This window comes from Sciurus carolinensis, chromosome 4 (genome assembly GCF_902686445.1).
Source record: "Sciurus carolinensis chromosome 4, mSciCar1.2, whole genome shotgun sequence".
Lineage (NCBI taxonomy): Eukaryota > Metazoa > Chordata > Mammalia > Rodentia > Sciuridae > Sciurus > Sciurus carolinensis.
In genome coordinates, this window is record NC_062216.1 from 113,683,710 (window position 1) to 113,708,408 (window position 24,699).

Consider the following 24,699-nt stretch of genomic DNA (forward strand, 5'->3'; position numbering starts at 1 on the left):
TCTCTCCTGCACTAACTTATGGGATTTCTGCCTTTCTCAAGTTTTTTTTTTTTTTTTTTTTTTTTTTTTTTTTTTTTTTTTTGGTAGTGTTTTTTCTTTTATCACTGAATAGGGTGTCTGGTGCCTGCCCTTTGGTGCCTTCCATCTGAAGATCTCCAAGCACTTAAGAGGTTACTGGGTTGTACAAGCCTTAAGGTGACGTGTCCCTGTCATTAGACAGGATTTACGAGTTAGGGAACAAGCTGCTGGATGAGGAGATGCTTGAAGTCCTGGGACTACTAAGAATGAGGCCTGTTCAAGGACCCAGACTCAAGTGGATTCATAGTTTTCCCTTTCCACTTAAAGACATGTAAAAAACAAACTACAGTGACAAACAACAGAAACAAACAAAACCCCCAATCTCAGAGCTAAAATGATAGCAACCTAGTTATTGGATGCCTGCAATTTGTTTAATAGGCCTCATAGTAGACCCTATTGTTATCCTCATTTTCCACATGATGAGATTGAGGTACAATTAAGTGACTTGCCTAGGGTGTAGAATCAGGACTCAAGCACAAGTATTCAGTGTATGGTGTTCGTACCCAAGAAGTTCTGGTATGTGTTATTATTTATTGATTGTTTTGTGGTGCTGGGATTGAACCCAAGGCCTCATGTACTAGGCAAACTCTACCACTGAACTAGTTCTCCAGCTCTTTTACTTTTATTTTGATACAGGGGCTCCCCAAGTTGCTGAGGCTGACCTTGAACTTGTGATCCTGCTGCCTCACCCTCCTGAGTAGCTGGGATTATAGGCACATGCCACCACACCTGGTTGGTATGTGTTTTTAATTCCTATTGCTCTAAGAACAGTTAATCAGGCAACAAGTATTCACTGAGCATTTATGTGCTCAGTGCAAGGCACAAGGTAAAATAAAACAGATTTATCTAACAAATATGTTAGGTACTTTGCTGGATAGTCAATAAATTTATTAAAAGAAGGAATATAAAATGTAGATATTGAAGGACAGATTAGATTTGGATAGTTTGGCAAGATAGAGACCGGGAAGGGCAAAGATTCAGGAATGGGAATGGATAGTGTTAACTGGAGTCTAGAGAGGTGCACAAATTAGCATATTAATTTAAATTCTTTTAAAAACTCAGATTATTGGTAATGGCTGCTTAAGATGTTGTATTGAGATTTCTGAAAAATGAGTGCTGGGTCTGGGGTTGTGGCTCAGGGGAGAGTGCTTGCCTAGCATGTGTGAGGCACTGGGTTCGGTTTGATCCTCAGCACCACATAAAAATAAATATATAAAATAAAGGTATTGTGTCCATCTACAATTAAAAAAAAAAAGAAAGAGTGCTGGGATTAATTAGTCATGTCTGCCATGTACTCTACATGGTAAATGTCAGAGGTAGTAGATTGATATTGTTTGGAATTATGTCCCCTCTCCTCTGCCCTTTGCCGTGTGACTTACAGTATCTCTTGTGAAGGAGTAATATGCCTCATTTTGTTGACTTTGGGCTTGGTCATGTTTCATGTCTTGGCAGATGGAATGGAGCAGATGTGACTCATCTGCAGCACCCGAGTTTCCTCTTTTTTTCTCTGCCACGAGAATGGGTATATCGCACATGAGGTTTTCTCCTTCTGCCTGTGTCCTGGGATGAGACCTATGGAACACAGCTGCAGCCTACCCACAGCCTACCTGTACCTAAATCAGAGATAAATCTCTATTGTAAGTCACTAAGATTTTGGAGTTGGATTTTATTGCAGCAAAGCTGACTAATAGCCAAGGCTGGATAGTGGCAGATGAAGTTTGAAAGGTGGATTTAAACCAGAGTTGTAGAGAATCTTGAATGCCAAGTGAGGTGGAGCCTGCTTTGTTTATCAGAACCATTTCTTTGTTTTTTTTTTAACACAGAGCTGCACCACAGTTTCTAGTTTCTCCTTTAATTGACGTGTTCCACTTCCCAGGTCTGGCCTATGAAACTCCTCAAGGGAAACCCTTCATGTTCTTTCCTTGTGAGATTGATGCATACAATCTTGAGTGCAGTGACCTTGAAAGCTACACGTTAAAGATATTAGAGCGCCAAGCTGGGGCAATGGTGCATGCCAGTTAATCCAGCGACTCAGGAGGCCTAGACAGGAGATTGTAAGTTCGAGGCTGGACTGGACAACTTAGCAAGACCCTGTTCCAAAATAAAATTCAAAGGGCTGGGGATGCAGCTCAGGGGTAGAGCCTTTGCCTAGAATGTGCCAGGGCAAGACCCTATTGGAACCCTTGGGTGCGAGAAACATGGTTCCTTGAATCTCACTAGGCAGAGAACGGCCTGCTAACTCGGGTCATTATTTTGTGCTTCACTTGACCAGTATATCAATTTCTAAATTTGGGGCTTATTTTTATAGCAGGTAGTGTTTTCTTAATCAATTTATCAAGTTTAAAGTTTTGAACTTGATTCTCATCAGAATGGGAAGTTAGTCACTAATGATTTTTGAGCAGAAGAATAATACTGTGAAAGATGGAAGTTACAGGGATCAAAGATACTTTTGAGTGAGGTTGAAAAATTTGGGGACTGTTGAGTTTTTTTTTTTTTTTTCCAGAGTTCAGGTGAAGTCCTGAGGAAAAATTGGCATGATTTTATTTATTTATTTTTGGTATTGGGATTGAACCCAGGGGAACTTTACCACTGAACTTCATCCCCAATCTTTTTGAAAAAAATTTTCAGTTTGAGACAAAGTTTCACCAAGTTACCCAGACTGGCCCCGATCTTACGATCCTTCTGCCTCAGCCTTCTTTGGCCTGGAATACTATCTGAAGGGCTTTCTGGGGCTGTAGAAGAAGTTGCTGAAAAACGAATCCTATTTTTCTGAAAAAACTTTTTTTGAGGTGCTGGGGACCAAGGCTGGGATCTCTCACATGCTAGGCAAGTGCCACAAGTAGCACCACCAATGACGTAAGGACTTTGCCTAGGCCTACCTCTTCAAGTCTCCACACTACCTCTCCACATTGCTACCCTGGGGACCACACTTCCAAGATATGTACCCCGGGGGGACAAACCACATCCCAACCACAGCAATCACTTTAGTCCTTTTTTTCTTTCTATTTTCCTCTTCTTTGGTGGGGGTGGTGGTGCCAGGGATTGAACTCAGGGACACTTGACCACGGAGCCACATTCCCAGCCCTGTTTTGTATTTCATTTAGAGACAGGGTCTCACTGAGTTGCTTAGAGTCTCTCTTTTGCTGGAGCTGGCTTTGAACTTGTGATCCTCCTGCCTCAGCCTCCTGAGCTGCTGAGATTACAGGTGTGCGTCATGGCACCCAGCACTTTAGTCCTTTCTTTATTAGTTGGAAGCAGCATGTGACTCTCTGATAGATCATTCATCCATTCGTTCATTCATCCTTATTAAATAAATTTAAAATAAGCATTATGGGTCAACTGTTGGAATAATCGCCAGTGACATTTGTAACTTTCTAGATTCTTGAACATGTTTAATCTTTATAACCAATACTATGAAGTGGACCATATTATTATATAATTTTTATTAATGAAATCAAAGCTCAGAAATATTAAATAACTTGACTGCAGCTATATAGCTAGTATGAGATTCAAATAAAGAATTTCTGACTCCCAAGTGCTTTTCTGTGCCCTCTACATCCATCACAGTCGGAATTCAGCAGTGCCTCAAGCCTGTGTTTTGCCATTTTGGCCTCAGCGTCTCCACTCATGCATTGGGGCAAATGTAACAGCTGTAAGAGACAACCCCGAGATCGCAGCGTCTTCACACCATAATGAGTTCTGTTTCATGTAAGCCTGTGTGGATATCTGTGATCCATGGACTCAAGAATTTGCAGGTAAATGGATGGAGTTGGAGAATACCATGCTAAGCGAAATAAGCCAGTTCCAAAAAACCAAAGGCCAAATGTTTTCTCGGATATGTGGATGCTGATCCACAATGGGGGGCGAGGCAAAGGAAGAGTAGAGGAAGTTTGGATTGGGCCGAAGGGTGCAAGGGGAGGGGAGGGGTAAGGGGAGAGGAGCGGGGTGGGGATGGAAAAGATGGTGGAATGAGATGAGCATTATTACCCTATGCACATGCATGATCGCATGAATGGTGTGACTCTGCATGGTGTACAACCAGAGAAATGAAGAGCTGTGCTCCATTTGTGTACAATGAGTTAAAATGCACTCTGCTGTCATGTAGAACTATTTGGAACAAATTAAAAAAAAAAATCCAGATCTGTTAGCGCTGTGGCTTCGGGTCGCCTGGGTGTCTTCCCACAAGCATACAAGGAAGAGTCGCCTGTGGAGAGGGCACAGCCACCCTTCTGCATCTTGAAAGTCACACGTCACTTCCACTTACGGTCTATTGGTAAGAAACAGCTCTATGGTCTCTCCTTCCAGAGGGGCCGGAGGTAGAATCCAGCCATGTGCCCATCCCATTCTCTATCCAGTGGGTTGAGCCAACATTCTAGAATTAGAATTTTCTTGAAAAAAGAGCTGTCTCTGGAGAGAAGGCTTTCAAATGGTTCTAATCTGGCCACATGCCCTGACCTCTGTCTGTCCCTCATGCATTCTACTGGAATTTACAGAGCACCAACTCTACGAACCACATGTGGGCAGAGATGCCCTGCTGAAGAACAGACTGGGGTGCAGCCAACCAAAATGTGGGTGAGGCATTGGGTCCCACGGTGATTGGTCACGCGAGTGGTCTTTTCCCTTCAGAATAGTGTTATTCATATAGTTATAGTTTTTCTTTATTTTCATATTTGATCAATTAAAAGTGACTTTTTTACCCTGTCTTGTGGTGACAATGTGCGGGGCTGATTTTCTGTATGAGGCAGTTACTGGCAGTTTCACAATACTGCTCTCTGGGAAACTGTGTGACTGGGCACCTGCCCTCTGCTTCCCTGGCCTGCCCACTGCTTGACCATGGAGGGGGTTGACCTTGGAGTCTGGAAATGTAATAAGAGGCAGCTCAGTCACCTGGATGAGAAAGAACTCATCTGCTGAAGAGAATGGAGCACTGTGTACAGACTTAAGAGGGACTTAGGAGGTAGCACAGGCAGGATGTGGGGGACCAAGGAGAGAGAAGCAGGACATTTTGATTTTGAAGTGCAGGTCATTTTGATGCCTGTAGACATTTGACTAAAAGAAAAGTAACGTTAGCTTTTTAAAAAATTTGTCACTTAAATTATTTAATACATGTGAAAGTCTCCTTTGTCCCATTCCTAGTCCCAACGTAGAGAGAAGGAAAAATCATGACTGATCCCAGGTTCCTGGCTTGGGCATCTGAATGGATGGTAGTCCTACCTGAGTCAGGGCCCCGGGCAGAAGGAGCTGTTTGGAGATGTGTCTGGGGGGGGGGTTGAGATGATGGAAGTCGGAACTTCTACTTCTGCACAAAGAGGGCTTGAAGTTTCTTTAAGTCTTCAGCAAGCCATTCCCCGGACGATGGACTTCAACCTTCCTGGCTGTCTTTCTGTCATTCCAAATTTACTCTTAAAGGAGAAGATGAAGAATGACTTAGAAACCCAAGTGCTGGGGAGAAACAGAGGAGCCAATCATAGATAAAGATTGTGTGTGTGTGTGTATGTATGTGTGTGTACGTGCACATGTGCGTGTTAGTGCCCAGAGGAGCAGGGTTGGAGTTGCCATAGGTGAACCCTAGCTGTTCATCTGCATTGCACATAAAACATTTGCTCATTTTGATTAGATCACATAGAAGTCCATCAAAATCCTGGAGAACCCCCCTCCCTGGGTCTTAGCCCCTCTCCCAGTAGAGGAATCATCTTTATCTTATTTTCTGGTTGCACCCCAACACCCAGGTTAAGATGGTCATAATTGAAAAGAAAATAAGTTGTTGGCCTCCTCCTTCTCAGTTCATGGCGACTTCCTTTTGTGCCTGGGTCAGTGTGGTGGAGGGAGAATGGCTGAGGAGGGGCCGCAGGTTGACTTAGTGTGCTTTCAGAGGATGTCCTTGCCTGTGTTGATCTGGGTCCTTCTTTCTGTCTCTTTACATTCACAGATTGTGTGGCATTTTGGAGGGTGGAGTGCCTGGGCAGCTAGCCCGCCACTTCCCACCCCAGTCTGGCCCTGGGCACAAGCCACATGGTGCTGGCCATCAGGCAAGATGGGCCTCCTGCCCATCTATTACAGCCTCAGCTGCCAGGCTGGCACAGGTACCGAAAGAACTTGCCCTGCCCTCCCCCAGTTCTGCTCCTGGCCGAAGCGGCATAAGCCGTAATCCAGGAAAGACAACCAGGTGCTTAGCGTGTCGGGGGGCAGGGACAGGGCAGGGGCAGGAGGAGACGGGAGTGGTTACTATGGTGTGAAGACTCCCCGCTAGGTTGCAGGTGATGCTTCCTCTTCTTCCTCTGTGTGACCAAAGCAGGGAGTGGCTACATTTCATGTTTGTGGGCAGGCATGTCCCTGTATGGGTGCAGGCAGGGACTCCCACACTGTGACACAGGCCATGGCTTTGCACATAGCACTGAGGTGGACCTGCAGGGAATATTGCCTTTCAGGACACACGGATCCGCGGGTGTGAGTAACACCTGTGAGTCTGCTGCTAGGGCGCAGAAGAGCAGGCTTTCAGTTCCCTGCCTGGACCAACTGCGGCGGCCGTAAGGGGCCTGGTCCCACGGTGGCTGTGGAAGCCAGAAGCCCTCATCCTGGATGCCAGTGGCCTGGCTCTGGGTGTGGACTGGATCTCAGCCCAGGCAGTGAGGGATGGGGGCGGTGCTGGTCTTGGTACGTCTGTGGGGAGCGCTGGTCATGCCTGTCTTTATACCCATGTGATTTGTATGTTCAAATATGTGAATCCCCTGAAGAGACACTGGGTGGTGAGGGGGCGGGAAGCCTGAAAAAGATGGAGAATTTATGAGCTGCTTTTGTCAGGAGACAGTCGTAATGAAGAAAATTCAATTTTCTGCAGCTCGGAGAGTCAATATGTTAAATCTCAGAGAAGCTGTGGAGTGACAGCAGAATGGCAAAGTCAATGGGACGTGTGTGGGAGGGAAGCCGTCTATCTGTGTCTGCAGTGGGACCGCCTCCTCTCTGTACCCTTGAACTGAAGCTGGGGGACAGGATGGTACCAGAGACCTGAGTTCCTGGAACTGCCCCCCTCTGACTTTCTCCTCCATGTCAATAGCCATCTTCTCTTGTTTGCTGTTTATAGAGAGAAAGGCTGCCCTTTCTTGAGTTCAATTCTACCCTAGCACCGCTTTACCAGGAAGTCCTTCTTGTAGTCTAACCAGCACCCCCTCTTGCTGCAGTTACTAATATTATAGTGACAGTTTGTTTATACCACGAAGTGTAGGGATAGCAGAAACATTCTTTTTTCTTTCTAACTTCTCATTGTCACATGCCCTTCAGATTCTCTGTGGCTCTTCTTTTTCCCAGAAAGATTCAACTTTCCCCAACCAGTCTCTACCTCCTTCTTTTCAACCTCCTGTTCCTAAAGGCAGTAGCATAGAAAGAGTTGGGGGGAGGGAAGCTGGGGATTCCTCTGGAAGCCACAGTGTCACCAGGAGCTGTGATTAGCCGAGCTGCTGGCTGTGTAATTGGCGTGTGCCCGCGTCCCAGGGGTCTGGTGTGTTAACAGCAGGTCCCTGTGGTGAGTAACGAGATCGTGCCCATGGCTGGTTGCGCACACTAATTAATTAGTGCTTCTCTGGTGTCAAGGAATGAGAAGGAGCTGGGGGAGATGGTGGTGGGGGTGTCTGGGAGCTGGGGGGTGACCTGCGGTCCTGTTGGAATGGGGCATGTGGGCTGGAGTGCAGGACTAGGGGTCAGAGAGTGGAAATCAGAGATCCTAGCTGAAGAGAGGAGGGTGGGTGCAGCCTCTTGGTGGTAGAGGTCCTGATGGCCGGGGCTGGGCAGAGGGAGGAGCACCCCGGCCCCAGCTAAGTGGGGTCCCCAGGCTCAGGCCCTCCCTGACAGCATCCTTTCTCCAGGTGGCCCAGAGAGGAAGTGAGCGGAGTGGGCAGGAGACACTTTAGGCCCTTCCCGCCTTGTCTTTCCCCTGCACTCTCCCTCCCCACACTAAGCTCAGCTTCCGGCTCTGCGGCTTGACACTACGCTGTGCACAGAGCTCCAAAGTGTCTTTGCAACCTCCTCACTTAATAATCAGTTTCCTCTTTCCTGCCCACACAGCTACAGACTCCTTAGCCTTGGATTGACCTTGAAGTTCAGAAACCACTTCAGAAAACTGGAATCTGGAACCCAGATATTTGGGAGAAATACTATGAAAAACTTGAAGAAACAGGGAGAGGGGAGAAGGTGGCGAGAGAGCTCTCAGATTTCCCACTATGGCCATGATCACTCATAGCAGCAAGAGAGATTAAGGTGAGAGGAGAGGAAGAACTTCCAGCGAGCAGAAGGGCTCGACTTCTTGTTTGCAGAGGCAGAAATCTATGCCTGACACTAGAAGGGATTAGAATGAAAAAGGACCCCCAGAAGGAGATGCCCCACCTTTAAGTGATGGGATTTAGCAAGGTGTAGGGGAGCCGGGAGGGGAAGGGGAGACGAAATACAGAGAAAACACGCAGGAAATAAGATGAGACTGCGGCGGGGACTCTTTGGCTTCCATGTGGAGGCGCGAGTCCCGTTCCCGCACACGGTAATTGCTAAATTACCCGCCATCTGCTCGGCTCTCAGACATAAATTATCTGCGAGGAGAAAAGACGCAGAGGCGGCGCGCTTCTCTTCCTCTTGCCCAAACCCGCGCAAGCTGAGGGGGAGTCAGCCTTCCAGCTTGGGCGGGGGCGGGGGCGACGCAGGTTCAGGGGAACAGTGTTCGCCTGCGCCCTCCCCCAGAGGGCAGTGGTTAGGGGAGGCAGGACTGCCGGCCTCCCGAGGCCCCGGGGCTGCCCAAGCGGGCCTTGGGCCTGGCGCCGGGGTGCATGGTGGGTGGGCGGGGCCGCCGCAGGCTACTAGGGGAGGCGGGGCTCGCCGCGGTGGGCGGGGCTCCCCCAGGTGGGACCGAGTTGCGGAGACAGGTTCTGCCCGGTCACCCTCTTCCTTCTCCTCTCCCGGCGGCCCACCGCGTTGCTTGTGGGGAGGTGTCTCCAGATCTCTGACACCCACGCCAGTGTCCCCGAGGGAAGAAGGGAGGAGGGCGGGCGAAGGGCCTGCGGAGAGAGGAGAGGGCCATGCTTCTTCCTCTCACTTTGCTCTGAGCCTCTCCCCTTTCCCCTAGATTCTGAAGGGTGGGAGAGGCGTGAAAACGGATGAAGGAGAAATGGGGACTTGAAATGGGGCACAAGTGGTAGAATGCAGCAGGTTGGAGAGATGGAGGCAATGGGAAGGTGGAGCCGAGGTTGTCTGGAGAGGCGGAAAAGAAGCGGGAGGGAGCCGGGCGTGGTGGCACACGCCTGTAATTCCTCCCAGTGACTGGGGAGGCCGAGGCAAGAGGATCCCACGTTCAATGCCAGCCTCAGCAACTTAGCGAGGCCCTGCGTAACTTAGCGAGATCCTGTCTAAAAAAAAAAAAAAGAAAGAAAGAAAGAAGAAAAAGGCGAGAGGGGAAGCAGGACGGGTAGGGTGGAAAGCTGGTGGGGAGGTGAAAGGCAGGAGGAGCAGGCTCAGGGGAATGGAGTGGTGGAGAGATGGGCGGCATGGGGAGGTGAGGAGCCAGAAAGTGGGCAATGCTAGATGGAGACTCAGATGCAGGCTGGCGAGTCATCTGGATGCAGAGCTGGAGTCAGAAGGGGAGAGGAGGAGGAAGACAAGATGCTCTGCAGCAATTCAGGCCCTGGAAGGAATCTAGGGAGCAAGGGCAGGGAAAGCAAGGGTGTTTGTGGGTCCTTGGAGGGTCCCAGGAAGGCGAGTCCATAGCCACTTCCGGCTTTGAGACCGAGGTTGACTGTTGAAGGGAGCTGAGGGAGCCGCGAGCTGCAGGAGTCGGGGCGCCAGCCCTCTCAGCTCCAGGCACCTGCAGGGGTGTGCCCATCAGGGTGGGGGCGGGCTGGGCCCATTCCCAGCTCTGAGCGCAGGAGCTGGTGGGGTTTCTTCGGAGCGATTGTTTAGTATTCATGGGGCGACGCAATCTCTCCCACATCTGCTTAGCACAGCAAGTCCTGTCATATAACTGTCTCCCGCACTGTCTGTCCATAAAGAATGTCTCGGAATTGGTGTAATTCAGAGAAATTAATGACGACTTTCCGCGGGACGGCTCCCTGGGGGATGATTAACACTTCATCGTCCATCTGATGCGCGGGGCCCAGCGCTCCATCGCGAACATTTGGGCCGTGGCCAGCCGCATTAAAGGTTATTACGGAAAACGCGACCTGCAAACGGGCGAGAGGCATGATGGACCAGGAGGGGCGGGGGCCGAGGGCGGGGGCGTCAGATGGAGCAGGCCAAGTCCGAGATCAAGTTTCCCGAGGTGTGGCACCTGGGGGGTCTGAGGCCAAGGACATGGGTGTTGGTTTGAGCAATGGCAGGGCTGCTCTACCCCCCACCTCCACCACAGAGGCTAGGGAAGGGAATAGGGTCCTTTTTCATGGGTGGGTACATTGCTGATGGAGGCTTTCCTCACAGCATTATTGGGTAAGGTCATTCACCCTAACTTACAGTTGTGTAACAGGTTCGGCCAGGCATGTAATGTGCCCAAGTTAGAACAGCTTGTTAAGAGACAAAGGCAGGATTTGAACTCAGATCCTTGATTCCTAAGCTCCTGCTTTTTCCACCACACCATCGGGCGGATGGTACTACTCTTTTAAATATCAGCTTCATCTTCCTGCGCAGGGGATGGTAGATGGGCATGCACAAATGTCCATTTTATGAATGAGTGAGTTATCTTTGCAGGTTCCACTTCCATGTTCTGGTCCAGAGGCTCTGGTGGCAGGAAGGGAGATAGAGCAGAGAGGCTCCAGTTTGAACCAGAAAACTGGAAATAAGTTTCCTAGGGGCGTACATCTCCCTGGACATTCTAAGCCTCTAGAACCTAGACGACTGGGCTCTGATCAGTAGTTAGCAGAAAGGGATAGAGGGGTGTGCAAACAAGTGTTTGGTGAGTGTGTGTGTGTGTGTGTGTGTGTGTATACTTGTTTGTAAATGTATGAATTTCTGAGTATGTGCTTGTGTGGCATGCTGTGAGAGTGCATGTGATGTCTGAGTGTGTGCATAGGTGTGCTTTTTGAGCATATGTGTCTGTGTGTATGTATGAATGTGCATCTTGGTGTGTATCTATGTGTGCAGGTGAATATGTGCATGTGTGTGTGTGTGTCCCAAAGGACCCTGAAGATTCAACAGAAGATATCTGTGATTTGTTCCACTGGCTAGCACATTCGTTCCAGGATGTGGCATTAGGGTCTGGGGATGGGGTTGTGGTGGCGGTCAGGAGGGAAAGTCTATTTCTGCTTAGGGTGGAGGAGATCAGGGAGCCTGAGCAGTGGATGCCTTTGCCCTGCCATGTCCCAAGTGGATGGCATGTCCCGGGTCTGAGGCCTTCACTTGGGACTTGGATTGGAAGTGTGCAGAGGCCCTACTCTGAACAGGGAGGGGTGCAGAGGGGTGAGAGTCTGCACATGGACAGTTTAGGTCTACTCTCCCCTCCCCGCTCTCCGCAGGATCTAGGGATTAGCTTCTATTTAGCCTTCTTATATCATATATATATATATATATATATTTTTTTTGTGTGTGTGTGTGTGTGTGTATGTGTGTGTGTGTGTGTGTGTGTGGTACTAGGGATTGAACCCAGGGGCACTTTACCACTGAGCTACACCCCAGTCCTTTTTAAGTTTGAGACAGAGACTAAGTTGTTGAGACTGGTCTTGGACTTGTGTTCCTCCTGCTTCAGGCTCCTGAGTTGCTAGAATTACAGGTGTGTGTCATGGCACCTGGCCTGATCTGTAATTCTTAACTCTAGGCTCACTGTACTCTGTCTTATGGTGGTAGAGTTCCCAGAAGTCTTTGCATGTCACCTTAGGACTCGGGAAGACCGTGCCACAGGGAAAACGTCTATCTTTACTACCAAGAGGCCCCCAAAATTTCTTTGTCTCTTGGAGCCTCTGATAGGGTCATGTCTATATTCTCACTGACTTGCATATGAGGTTTCCAGGTTACTTGTGCTGGGAAGTTCTTCTTTGAGTCTAACTTCAAATCCTCTTGTTATACTTGATGCCAAACAGGCCCAGGCTAGGTTTGTGAAATTGGAAACTTATACTCACCCCTCCTCCTGTCTCCAGCTTCTTCTGACTGAGGAGTGGATCTGAAGTACAGCGACACTGGGAGAATGCAGGAGTAAACACTGGTGGGTCACAGATGGCTCCGACTATTCTTTGGGAGGAGGGCAATTGTGAACAGAACAGTCTCAGAGAATGGAGTTTAGAGACCAACGCTCTTTATGGACAAGAGCCAGTGCTCAGAGGTGGGAAGGCTTACCGCGTACCTGCTACGTGGTGGCTGTCCGGAGGCCTGGGAGTTTTCCTTGTGCTTATTCTCCTGGCTTTATAGGGGTGGTGAGGAGATGGAGGAATGTGTGGGCCACGCTGGGCCGAGGTGCTGCCCCTTCCTCTGGGTGAGGCCTGCAGGGCTCCTCTCTGGCCTTCCCAGAGGGCCTGTAGCTCTCCCCACACCCGTTCCCTTCCACTCCTGGTCTCCCTCTGCAACCCCTCAGCCTGGCCCCTCAGTTCCATCGGGACGGCCGCCCCAGTATTCAGTCACTTCTCTCCCCAGCCTCAGACTGTCCCGGCCTAGACCATCTTCTCTCCTTTTCCTTCAGACCAAGTCCTCAGCCCTATACAGTACAGTCCCATACTCTCCTCCTCTGGGTGCCCCTCCTTGATTAACCCTCCTATTCAGGACCCCAAAGTCTCCTTTACCCTCCTCCCCCGCTGCTCTTCCCCTCCCCTCCCCCGCCCCCTCCTCTTCTCCTCCTCCTTTGTCCTGTTGGGAATTGAACCCAGGTGCATTCTTCCATGGAACCAGGATCTTGTCAAGTTGCTGAGGCTGGCCTTGAACTTGTGACCTTCCTGCCTCAGCCCCAGAGTGTCTGGGATGAGATCCCAGGCATGCACAGCACCCAGCTCAAAATTTCCTTTTTTAAACGACTGTCAAGGTGCCTGAGGCCTCTTCTGGAGCTTCCTTGTTGGCTGTGTGCCTTGTCCCGCCCCCTGCACCCTGGTCTGGGCCACCTCACGAGCAGGACAGTGTTGACTGCCCCTGGGCTCTGTCTCCTCGCCTCTTCTGCCTCTCCTAGGACCCTCTCTGTGCACCAGGAGGGCCAGGACTGCGGGAACTGAAGAACACGTCCCCTTTTCCTATCTGCTGCGAATGGCAGTGCTAATGGCTGTCGTCCTGCAAAGGGAGGTGGCGGCACAGACAAGAGGTCTTGTCCTCATGTTTGCTTCTGGTTCAGCCTTTACCCCTGGTTGCCGGTGCTCCTGCTCTGCCTGCCTCTGCTGGCCCACATTCTACAGTGGTGCCCTGGGGTCGCTGGGGCCGTGGGCCAGGGTGGGCAGCGGCAGGCAGCCCCACTGTGGCTTCTCGGCTTGGGCTTCTGGCTGCCCCTGCCCCTGCTAGAGCCTGTCTGCCTCATACTCTTTCTGAGGCTTCCCTCCACCCCCCCTTTCCTTCTCCCACTCGGTCTCCAACCAGTCCCTTTAGCCCCCAAGCCTGAGTGCTTCTGGAAACCTCCTCCTTTGCTGAGACCCTCAAGGTTGGCCCCTGCTTGGGGTGGCAGTGGAGATCTGGGTGGAGGCCAGTGGCTCTGGGGAAGCACCAGGCCCCGCTCAGAACCTATCGATGTATTGACTGCCACCTTGTGGTGCATCTTGAGAACTGCAAGGTTGGGGTCCTGGTGCCAAGAAGGGAACCTCCTAGAAAGGGGGAAAGGGCCAGAGGGATGGTGGCAGAGGTGTGCATTATGAGGGTAGCGGGCCTCAGATTTCCTAACCAACACTGGAGGTTTCCTAATTCCTAATTGGCAGGGGAGTAGATGCCTGGGAGGAAAGCCAAGTATCAAGGACACCTCTAGATGGAGAGAGATAATTGAAACTCTGTCCTCCAGTCTCAAACAGATTGTTGTACTCCTCCCTCCTGAAAAGAAACCCTAAAAGGGAGACAGTCTGAAACTGAAGCAGGAAGAGTTGAGGTCTGACCTACAGAAGAACTTCCCAAGTAAGTCCCAAAGTGGATTTGGAGTTTACTGCTTCTGACAGTTGTACAGTCTTTTCAAAGCTGACCCCCACCCCATCAGAGTCCCCACTTTCTCTAGCCTCCTTAATTTCATCACCCCTAGTTATTTGGACCTTTTCAGAAAACTCCAGGTTCCTTCACCTTCTACTCCAATCTGGGTTGTGCCTGTGACCAAAATGTTGATCTGGGAAGTCCCTTCTCTAGTCCAACTTCAGTGCTTCCTGCTGCACTAGAAATAGAACTGCCATATAACTAGCAGAGCTGTGTGTGAGAAGTTGGCACTCCAGAAAGTGAGGAAGGTTCTGAGGGAGGGCAGCGCTGCCTCAGTTTCTTTCCCCCTGCCTGCCTTGGATCCCTTTTTTTTTTGTGGTGCTGGGGATAGAACCCAGGGTCTTGTGCCCCCTTGGATCCTTGGACATGAAGAGGATGGGACAAAGTGATCCAGTGGACAATTGTCTCTGCTTGGGCTTCAGAATTCACAGGTGCTGGGGGAAGGAGAACCTCTGAGTTCCAATCATGGGCCTTGTTACTGCCTTCTGTAGAGTGGGTATCATGGGGAGGGAGGATAGAGGTGTTCGTTCCTTTCAGCCTGAGTCCTTTGATCTTTGGAGTCCCCTTTCTCTCTCTAAATCCCAGGTCCCCAAGATCCTCAGTACTCACTGTCGTTTCTACCTTTCCCTCCCCTTCCACTCTGCCCGCGCCCACCGCAGTCCTTCTGGCCAGAAACCCAGGCCCTTCAGGCCCTGCACCCTCCCTCGGAGGTGGAGGTGCTGTTCCTCCCCTGCCTCATTTGCTGCCGCTGACCTTACTGAGTTAAATTAAAAAGCAATGTTCTGTGTGCGGCTCCAGCCCTGTGGAGCTTGACTCTGGGAAGACGAAGACAATTACTGGCCCCTCCATCTCCCTCTCGTCTGGCTGCCTTATAATTTTTTCCCCCGCTGCCTGGTATGCAACATTTATGTTTTTAATAACACCAGAATGGTTTTGACCTTGGGAATTCATAGCAGAATGGGCACTGTGAGAAGCCCCAACGTGATTGGCGTTTGTCTCAGGCCCTTGCAGGAGGAGCTCTGCCTCCTGGATTCTGGGGAAGATGTGCAGGGTGGGGGGCACTTCTTGTGGGGTCTAGGGGAAGATCTCAAACCCCAGAGTGGACACGGAGACATGTGGGGAGGAGGAGGCAAAGGGCAGGGTTTTGTCCTTTTAGAGGATGGAAGTTAGAGCAAGGTGTTTGAGAGGTTGGGAGGTTTTTCTCCCCCGTTTCATAAGGGAGTGTCCAGGTAGGGGTGGTATGGAGCAGGCACGTGTGGGCGCTATGGGGAAGGGGCAGTGTGTGACACACCTGCGTGCACACACTTAGTCCATCAGCCTGAAATTCACACATGTGCCCACAACCATAATCGGCTCCATTTTCCCTCAGTTTCTCTCAACCCACTGGCTCCAAGGAGAGTGGAAGAAATGAGGACCAGTCAGAAGATTGAGGTTACACACAAAGTAGAACTTTCCGGTGGAGGGCGCAGGGTGCAGGAAGCAGGGATAGAGCGTCTGCATCCAAATCCCTCCTGCTCTTCCTCTTCTCTCTTCTGTGCCCTTTCCTGGCTGGCTTGGCTTTTGAGGTTAGAGGAGGGCCAGAGCAAGAAGGACCTGGAGGAGGAGCAGGTGGAAGCAGGGGGCTGGAGAGGCAGGAGCCGCGAAGGAAATGGGAGAGCATCTCCAGGAAGAGAAGGCCCCTCCCGGGCCCCCTCCTCCCTCCGTGAAGGACTGTGACAGGAGGGACCAAGAACAGAACTAACTGGTAAGGGACTTCTGTCTCTAGCTTCAAGGAGCCTCTGGAAATACAGTGAAAAGCACAAATTCTAAATGGAGAGATGTTCCTCTTGCAGCTGAGGAAGCAGCTGGAGAGGGGTGCAGGTGTGTGTGAGAGATGAACAGCAAGGTGTTTCCAGCGTGCACCTTTGTGCTCTGGGTGAATAGTCCGATATGCAGCAGTTATATATGCAAGCATGGGAAGTGGGGTGGCGGGGTTTCTAAATTGTTGGGGCCTATGGAGGATGGAGTTATTTAGGGAGCAACTGCCACGGGAAGGCCCTTGCTCTGAGAATCAAGATCTGGGTTCTGGTTCCATTTATCAGTTGGGACCCTAGGAACGTCACCTCTTTGAGTCTAGGTGTCATTTTCTGCACCTCGAGGGACAAACTAGGCCTTCTGTGTCAAGAGTTCCATTGCTGGGGGAACAGGAAATGGAAGTGGGAGGGGACAGAGGCAGGTGGTAGCAAGGGCCTAAGGAGTCTGAGAAAGGATGCCGGTGGACAGCAGTTTAAGAAGGATTTCCTGAATTCAGAAATTCATGGGTTCTTACTCGAGTTAAAGACCTCTGACCTGGGCAGCCTTTGCCCCATCCCAGGTAGCATCCAGGGCCTATGGCTGGCTCTGCAGGGAGCTCTGTTCTCTGCCGCCCTCCTGTGGTCGCCCAGCCCTTCGCAGGTCCTGCTGAGGAGACTGCTCATCTACAGAGCTGCGTCCCTCGCCCCCTGGTGGAAAATTTGGTGTATTACAATAAGCGATCTTGGGTTTCCAAACACATTTTTCCCCTAGTTTCTGGAGGCATCCATGACCTCCTTACAGCTGGGAGGATCTTCCTGAGATGTAACCGTCTGTACTTTTTCCTAAAGTTTTAAGTTCTGTGTTTGGAGAGTGCACTGTGGAGACAAGGGGCCGCGTGAGGCTGAGCAGAGAAGGCAAATTCTCTTCTTCCTCCTTGAGTTCATCCATAACCTCAGCTTCTTAGGGTTTCTGGGAATTTTCAAAGACAGAAGTCAGAATCCAGTGACATTCCTGGAGAAAATGGGCCTGGTGCAGACCAGGCATTATGTGTCTGGGCTTCTTCGAAGTCACACCTGAGCTCAGTCCATCAGCGACAGCAGGGAGATGAATTGGCAGGAGCCAGGAGGCAAGAGACAGGGATGATGGAGGGAGATGGCATATTTGACAGATGCTGACAGGGCTCGTTATTTGCTAGCTCTGGAATTTGCTCCCACCCACCAGGCTGCCCTTGGCCCTCCCCTCCTAGCGCTCAATGCTCATTAGTGACTGTCTGTCTTTGGGGAGAAACCCAGTGGGCCAGGCTGCTCTGGGGTGGGCAAGAGGAGGGAGAGGAAGAAGAAACACGAGGCGGATGATGGAGGAGTAGTGACTGGCATCAGCGGGATTTGAAGATGGGTCCCATGACCACTGGGGTGGTTGGAAGGCTTGGAAGAGGAAATTTTCTAGGGGGGCCGATCCTCAATTGCTGGTGGGGAGTGGATATAGGATGGGGAGACATATTTAAAGGGATTGAGTTTCACTGGTTTTGAGAGAATTGATGAAATATGATCCAGCAACTTTGATGAAGGCTTACTATGTACAGGGAAAGTTTATAAGTGCTATGAAGAGATAGAACAGGGGCAAGCACTACATTTCCTGTTCCCCTTCCGGTATTTTAAGGCTTGCCACATCTCCTCCCTGGACTTGTTACTCCGAGGAGCTGTCCGAGGCATTTAAGGATCACACTCTATTCTCAGACGCTCTCTCCTCCCCACCGCGCCAGTGTGGTACCCCGGCGCTGTGCATGCTGGGTAACTGCCCTTCCACTGAGCCACATCCCCAGTTCTTCACACGACCCCCTTCGGCAAAGCGCCTCCAGTCGATGCCCACGTCTCCGGGCTTCTTTTCTCTTAGAATGTACAAGACACGCAGAAAACTGGGGGAGATATGGGACCCTGAGTGCCCCAGAATTTCCGGGGGCTTCCAGTGGACGAACTGGGGTGATGGGGTTAAGTCGTACTACCCTGAGAGGCCAGGGTGGCAGGCAGGGAGGGGACCAGCGTTTGGAGTGGTGGAGGATGCTGGGCGAGGAGAGAATGCTGCAGTCGGAGCCCGCGCTGCATCCTAATCAGCGCTGCGGAGGCTGCGCCGCGCGGCCGTCAATCTTCCACACAAAGGGCCGCCCGCCCCTTCGCCGTCGCAGCCCTCTGCGCCAGCCTCCCCACTCCATCCCCAGAACGGAGGGGCAGTGCACAGAGGCAAAGAAGGGGTGAGACAGACATACGGACAGGGACACATGGACATACCCGGTACATTCAAGCCAGAACCGACAGAGTGGGACCAAAAAGGCCAAGTGGGTCCCAGCACCTGGAGGCTAAAGAGGTGGACTCAGTGAACAGAGACAGACTCTGGCAGAGTGGAAAAGGAGAGACAGACCAGAGACTAGAGAGAGCAAAGGCAGAAAGATCGAAAACTGACACAAAGACAGGGACACACAGAGACCCCAGACAGTAGAGACAGACATGGACTTGGTGACCTGAGAAGAACCCAGATGTGTGGGTGTGAGGGGGGAGGGGTTGTTGAGAGCCATAAACCCAGGACCAAACACACACCAACCCAGGGCCTGGGTTGATAAGTGTACACTCAGACAGACAGATGGAGCAGAGGAGACAGGAAATAAGAAGAGGGAGGCAGTAAGAAGCAGGTAGATGGCAGAGGGGGCTCTGCTGGCTTCCCAGGACCTGGAACTCTTGGGTGAAGACACTCCTGTGTGTGTGTGTGGCGGGGTGGGGGGGCTCTGGGAGCTGACTGGGCGGGAACACAGCAATTCAGGGTTCTGTTCAAAATGCCAGAATCATCTGGTGCTGAAACATACCTCCACACCGGCTCCTTCTGCAGTGAGTGACTGCTCAGAACAATTATAGTTGGGCATGGAGGACAGAACAGAAAAAATGTGGAAGTTAGAGAAAGGCCAAGAAAGGAAAGGGAATGACAGCACCTCCGCACACAGGCAAAGGCTGGGAATGTAGCTCAGTGGTGGAGAACTTGCCTAGTGTGGAGGAAGCCTGGGTTCAGTCCCCAACACACACGCACAGGGAGAGAAAAGGGAGCAGAGAAACTGAGTGGAGAAATAAATACGATAGAGGCAAGGAGTGTACGGGTGAAAGACAGGGAGGGGGGTACTGACGGAAGATGCACCAAGGAGAAATGGGAAATGGGGAGGTGGGCAGGCAAGGTACCTACTCCCCAAAGAGAATGGGCTGGGCTGGGATTAAAGAGCCCTGCAGTGAACTGGGAAGGCAGACGATGAGTGTTGTTGTTGCTGTTTTTTTTTTTTTTTTTCTTTTTAGGGTGACCTTGTCTTTTCTTCTTCTTCTCTTTCTTTCTTTTCTTTCTTTCTTTCTTTTTTTTCTTTTACAAAGAATCTGTTCCAATGCATGCCATCTCTTCAAAGTAGCACTTTTAGCTGCTGCTGCCGCCGCCCGGGTCATTCCTGGCAATTCCTCTTTGGGGAACACTTTTAAAGCCTGCGATACAGCATTGAGCATCCTCACCAGAGGCAAATTTTTGTCCTTAAGGGGTGGATCTAATTTTTGAAAATAGCCAAGTGTTGTTAGGAATCAAGGCTGGAGAATAAGGTGAGGACCTAGCTGGGGAACAATATTTCCAGTTAAGAACAAGGTGAATGTGGGAAGACAAGGTGGAGGGCGTGCCTTCCTCTGGTATGTGTCTGAAAGGCCATGCTGAAGGAGACTCTTGCAGGATGTGACAAAAGGAGACCTTCCAGCCACTGCTAGGGGCCCAGTTCCATTTGTTTGTCTGTTAAAACAGGGCAGGAGTGTCCCCAGGAGCATTCACAGCCTGGCACACTAGGAGTGAGACCTGGCATTTGATTGAGTACTTGGTCACAAGTGGTCCTGCCCTTGGGGAGCTCATAACACCCCCTTGCCAACATAGTGCACAGGAGTGCAAATTAATCTGTGACACCACAGCACAGACTGAAAGTGCAAATTTAGAAGCCTCCTGTTAGTTCATCAGGGAAGGGTGCCTGGAGGAGGGGAGTTGTGTGGGGAGTGGAAGGAGAAACTCGTCAGGGCATGAACTGGAGTGGGAGAGGGGGATGCTTCTCTCTGAGGGTTCTGAGGCAGGATGAGCAAACCATAAGGGAGGCTGGGACAGCGTTTCTGTCCTTGAATAAAGAGTTGGATTCAGCAGTCAATATGAAAGGGAATAGAGGAGGGCAGGTTTGGAAGGCAGGCTGGGTGATCTGGATAAGCTCTGAGAGAAATCAGGCCTACTGGAGGGAACACAGACCCTATGTCAAGAAGACTGCCTGTGTACACAACTGTCTGGATAGGTGTGCACTCAAGTTTGCATGTGCGTGCGCAGGCGAGTGCAGGAGCGAGTACATCCAAGTGGCTTTGTGCCATGAGGATCTGTGTCCCAGGCTCTCTTGTCTTTCCATCTGTGTGTTACTGGTATGTGCCTATATCCGAGCGCGTTTGTTCATTTGTACGTTTCCATGTGGTAAGAAGTGAATGGTATCTCCTTCCATTTTGGGGTGTTTTATCTGTCTAAATCAAGTGAAGGGCAGTGTGTGTGTTGCTTGTGTGTGTGTGTGTGTGTGTGTGTGTGTGTGCGCGTGTGTGTGTGTATGCGCGCGCGCTTGTGCAAGCCTGTAGGAGTGGGGCCGGCGGGGAGCCCTGGCTGCCCAACCATCACCGTCTGTCTCTCTCCCTCCACTGGCTCCATCTGCCCTCGGCGAGGTCGTGACAAGGAGGCAAACAGCAAAACGGCAAACAGTTGCAGCCAGAGAGACCAGAAACATTGTTAAGCCCGGCGCAGACTCCCCTGCGGGGGAGAAGCAGCATAAACAGCCAGAGGGAGCGAGACAGAGTCCTGCGCGCCCAGGCTTCTCTGAGGACGCGTTCCATAGAGCAGGTGCGCTCACGCGCATATACTTCTCTGGCACACAGGCCTATGCATGCACAGGGCACACACACGGTTCCTGACCTCCCTCCCTCGCTCCTCCAGCCCTGCGGTTCTTCCTTCCATCACCTCCAAGCGCCTGCGGGGCTTTGGGGCGCTGGGGCTGAGGACGCTCATTCGGACCTCGGAGCCAGTCGCCGGATGTCTAATAGCTCTTTTGGCCGTGGAAGGCTGTGTGTCGGGGTGTCCCTCCTTCGCTCCTTCCCCTGCCCCGCCAACTCTCACCCCCTTCCGGCCCGCGGCAGTTTCCGAAATCGCCCGGCGGCCCAGAATTCATTAGCGGGGGGCGGATGTAAACGCAGCGCGGTGGAACGTTTTAATTAGGCCTGAACAATAAACAAGCTAAACGAGGCGCGCAGGGCTCCCTGGCGGGCCCTCAGCCTCCTCCGCGCGGCGCGGACTCATTACGGCTGCAGCCAATTTCATGCCAGAGCCCAGCACCGGCCGTGCGGGCCGAAGTGGGGGCGGGGGCGCGCTCGGGGTCCGCAGGGCGCGGAGCGGGGGCGTCGGGGCGAGCGCAGCGCCACCCGGGCGGCGAGGTTGGGCTAGTGCCCGCTCCGCCGGGCCGCTGCTCCCCGACTTCGCCACCATCCATCTGCCTTTCTCAGTGTCCTTGAGATGAAGGTCCCAGCCCACACCGAAGCGGCCAGAATGAGCTACCTTTCTTTTTAGAGTCTCTCTCTCCCTCTTTTACTCTCCTTTCCCTGCTCCCCACCTCCCGCCATTGCGGTATTCCTGCTCCCGCTCTTTCCTTTCCGCCTTTCACCCTCATCTTTATGCTGCAGTCTCCATCTCTCTTCCACAGGGTCTCTCTCTTCCTCCCCTCCCCGTTTTCAGACTTTTCACGTGCACTTTCCGCTCGGCGCCACCAGCCATCGCCCTCAGTATTTGCACACCCTGCCCCGGGCCTTTGGCGTCGCTGCCCCACCGGCTCCTTCACACCCGCGTGGCCTGCCTTCCATGTCTACCCGCGCTCTGCCCGCTGCTGCCGCAACCTGCCAGTCTCCCTCCTGCCATCTGTCTCTTTTCTGCCTGGATTCTTTCTTTGGCCCTAGCCCTTGGTTTCACGTGCGGCCCCTGAGCTTTGCCCTCGCCCCCTACCAGTTGGGGTCATCTGGACCCACCAAACCGACGAATTTGTTTGGCTTGTTTCTTCCTGTCCCTTCTTGTTGAAAAGATGCAGACATTTTTTGCTGGCTCTTAGTCTCTTCTCTGGTAGTGGGTAGCGGTGAGTCTTGGACGAATTTAAAATCTAGCCCCGTTCCTCACTATGTGGCCTCTTAACCTGGACTTGCTCACCTGTGAAATGTGGGAGATAGTTTTAGGTGCTTCATGAGACTGTTTTGAGAATAAGCGCTGCAATGATGAATGTAACATGCTTGGTTGGCACTTATCATGTGCTCAGTTAATATTAGTTCTTATTATTCTCTGCTCCTTCTGCCGTCCTCAGGCTGCTCCACCGTCTACCTAACCTGCAAAAACAACACACACACACACACACACACACACACACACGCCCTCGTGTTCCAAGGAGAGAAGAACCAATGCCATAGACTTTATAGGCCCCCAAATAGCAGGAATTTCACATGGTTCAACCTAACAGATGCTCTAAGCACTGATTATAAGAAATGCTGGTGAGTGCAGGCATGGAAGGATGGGGTTGGATTGAACCACAGAACAAAACAAACTGTGTGGATTGGTACATTGAACTGCACAATGTAAAACAAACCCAGGGACTATGAGGCATGTCCTGAGCCCAACCTGCATTGGTCCTGTTTCAGCATCGCCTGTCCCCACTATAGAGATGCATCATGGGACTGTGTCTTCTTGGAGGCTGAGTAGGTCTGAGAGACCAGCTCCCTAATATTCCCACACCCAACAGGACCAGACTCCTAGAACCTCAGACCGTAAGAGTCCCCTCCATGATGTGAGCGCCCAAGCATGTGCACACCCACAGGCTTTGACATTTCTTAAGGGAAGCAGTACAGCACTGGAGATCAATTTTGACTGCCTGTCTCCCTGACACTTAAACCATACAGGGCAAAGTGTGGGCCTAGAAGTCTGTCCCTGCTTGAGTAACTTTCCTTGGTTCCCTCTGCACTCCTAAAGAGCAGAATTAGTCGCACACCTTACACAGAGAGGTCTGTGTCTACCCATTGTTCTGTCACTGAGGGGAGAACCAGGGGGAGAAGCATGAGCCCTATCCTTCAGCTTTTGGGCTGAAGGAATGGTGAAGCTAGTACCCAAGACAGACTGAGAGACACAGAGCACCCCAGCAAGGGTTTATGAGTTGTGTTAGTCAGAAGCAACTGGACCAAGCTCTGTGACTTTTGTCAGGGAGACTGGGAGGACCAAAAGAGGGAAGATGGAGGAAGTCCAGGGGGCTTCCTAGAAGGTAGGGAGAATGGTAGTCATTTAGTGAGCAGGGAGAAGCAAAATCTAGAAGAGAGGATTGATGAGTTAGAGCTCTCAGCAAAGTGCATTAACATGGGGTAGGGAAATGCCGGTGTAAACCTTGATGCGGATGGGAAGAAACCTGCAGGTGTTCCTGCGTGTGTGTGTGTGTGTGTGTGTGTGTGTGTGTGTGTTGGGAAGGTACAGGGATAAAGGAGGCAGGATTTGGGAGGTTTACTGGGCCACAGAAGAGCTTAGGCTGGGATACTCTGGAGAACTCCTGTGATGGGGTGGGAATAGTGGTGAAGGTACAGGGCAGCAACATAAAATGTCCCACTGTGGAAGCTCTTCAGTGACCCTGGGCTGAATGGGTTAGTGCTGGGAAGCCAGGCTGACTTCCCTGGTCCTGACATGTCCTCGCAGTGGGAGGATGAATGAGCCTGGATTTCATGGGCTAGTGAACCATGGCTGGGTGGAGACAGCTGCTCAGGCTATGAAATGTGGGGAAGAGGCCTCTGGGGGTCAGCAGACAGAGAGTAAAGGAGAGGCAGGGATGGGAATAGACTGAAGGCTTTGAGACTTCTAGCCTGGCATTATTTTTTCATGGAGTTACGTTATGCATTTTAAAGCTAAGAACCTTTAATAAATGATCTGGTTTAGCTTTCCACTTTCAGAAGGCAAGCTACTACTTCTCCATTTCACACATGCCTAGATAAGTTAACCAACTTGACAGAGGTCTCCTGAGCAGAACATGCTGAAAAGTGCACCAGGAGGCAGGTTACTTCCCAGGGAGGGGGATTAATCTCTCTTTTTCTACTTCGAGGTTCCAAGCCTGGCTGCTTCTCAGAGAAGAATTCTCAGCAGATGGAATCAGAAGGCAGCAACTTGATTCCTACTCACCAGCTTTGTGACCTGAGGCAAATTATTTGACTTCTCTGTATCTTAGTGTCATTATCTATTAAATGACAATACTAGTACTTGCTTCTGTGGCTTGCTATTGAGAACAAAATGAGATTTATGCAAAAGAATTGTGTACAGCTATACAGACATAAATTTAAATGCACCAGGTATTTAAAATCATCCTCGTCTTTGATATCTTCCTAGCTTATTCTCTTCATACCTGCTGGGGACACCAACCTTCCTCCTTCCAAGCCCTTCATACCCTCTCCAGCCCCCAATCTATCATTTGCTCCTCTATGATCTTGCTTCTTACTTTCCATCTCTGTTTCCATGACCCTTTCTATATGTACCTTCAGCACTTGAAGGATCTGTTTACATTCAATTAATTTATGTGCTCCTCCCCCTTCTTCAAGTTCTTTTCTTGTATGTCTCCCTTCTCTCATTCCACCTTTGGAGTCTTTCCCTCCCTCCAGGATGGGGTTTAGAGGG

The 24,699-nt window shown here is 51.0% G+C and overlaps 1 protein-coding gene across 1 annotated transcript in view; it reads right to left on the reverse strand.

The window, feature by feature from the left end:
- The window catches only part of Calcoco1 (calcium binding and coiled-coil domain 1), a 38,274-nt gene extending 16,767 nt beyond the window's left edge, over positions 1 to 21,507 (reverse strand). The window contains 2 exon segments of the mRNA XM_047549773.1: positions 17,719 to 17,922; positions 21,325 to 21,507. Of these exon segments, the coding sequence (XP_047405729.1) occupies positions 17,719 to 17,922; positions 21,325 to 21,507 (387 nt within the window).
- Between the last annotated feature and the right edge of the window lie 3,192 nt (positions 21,508 to 24,699).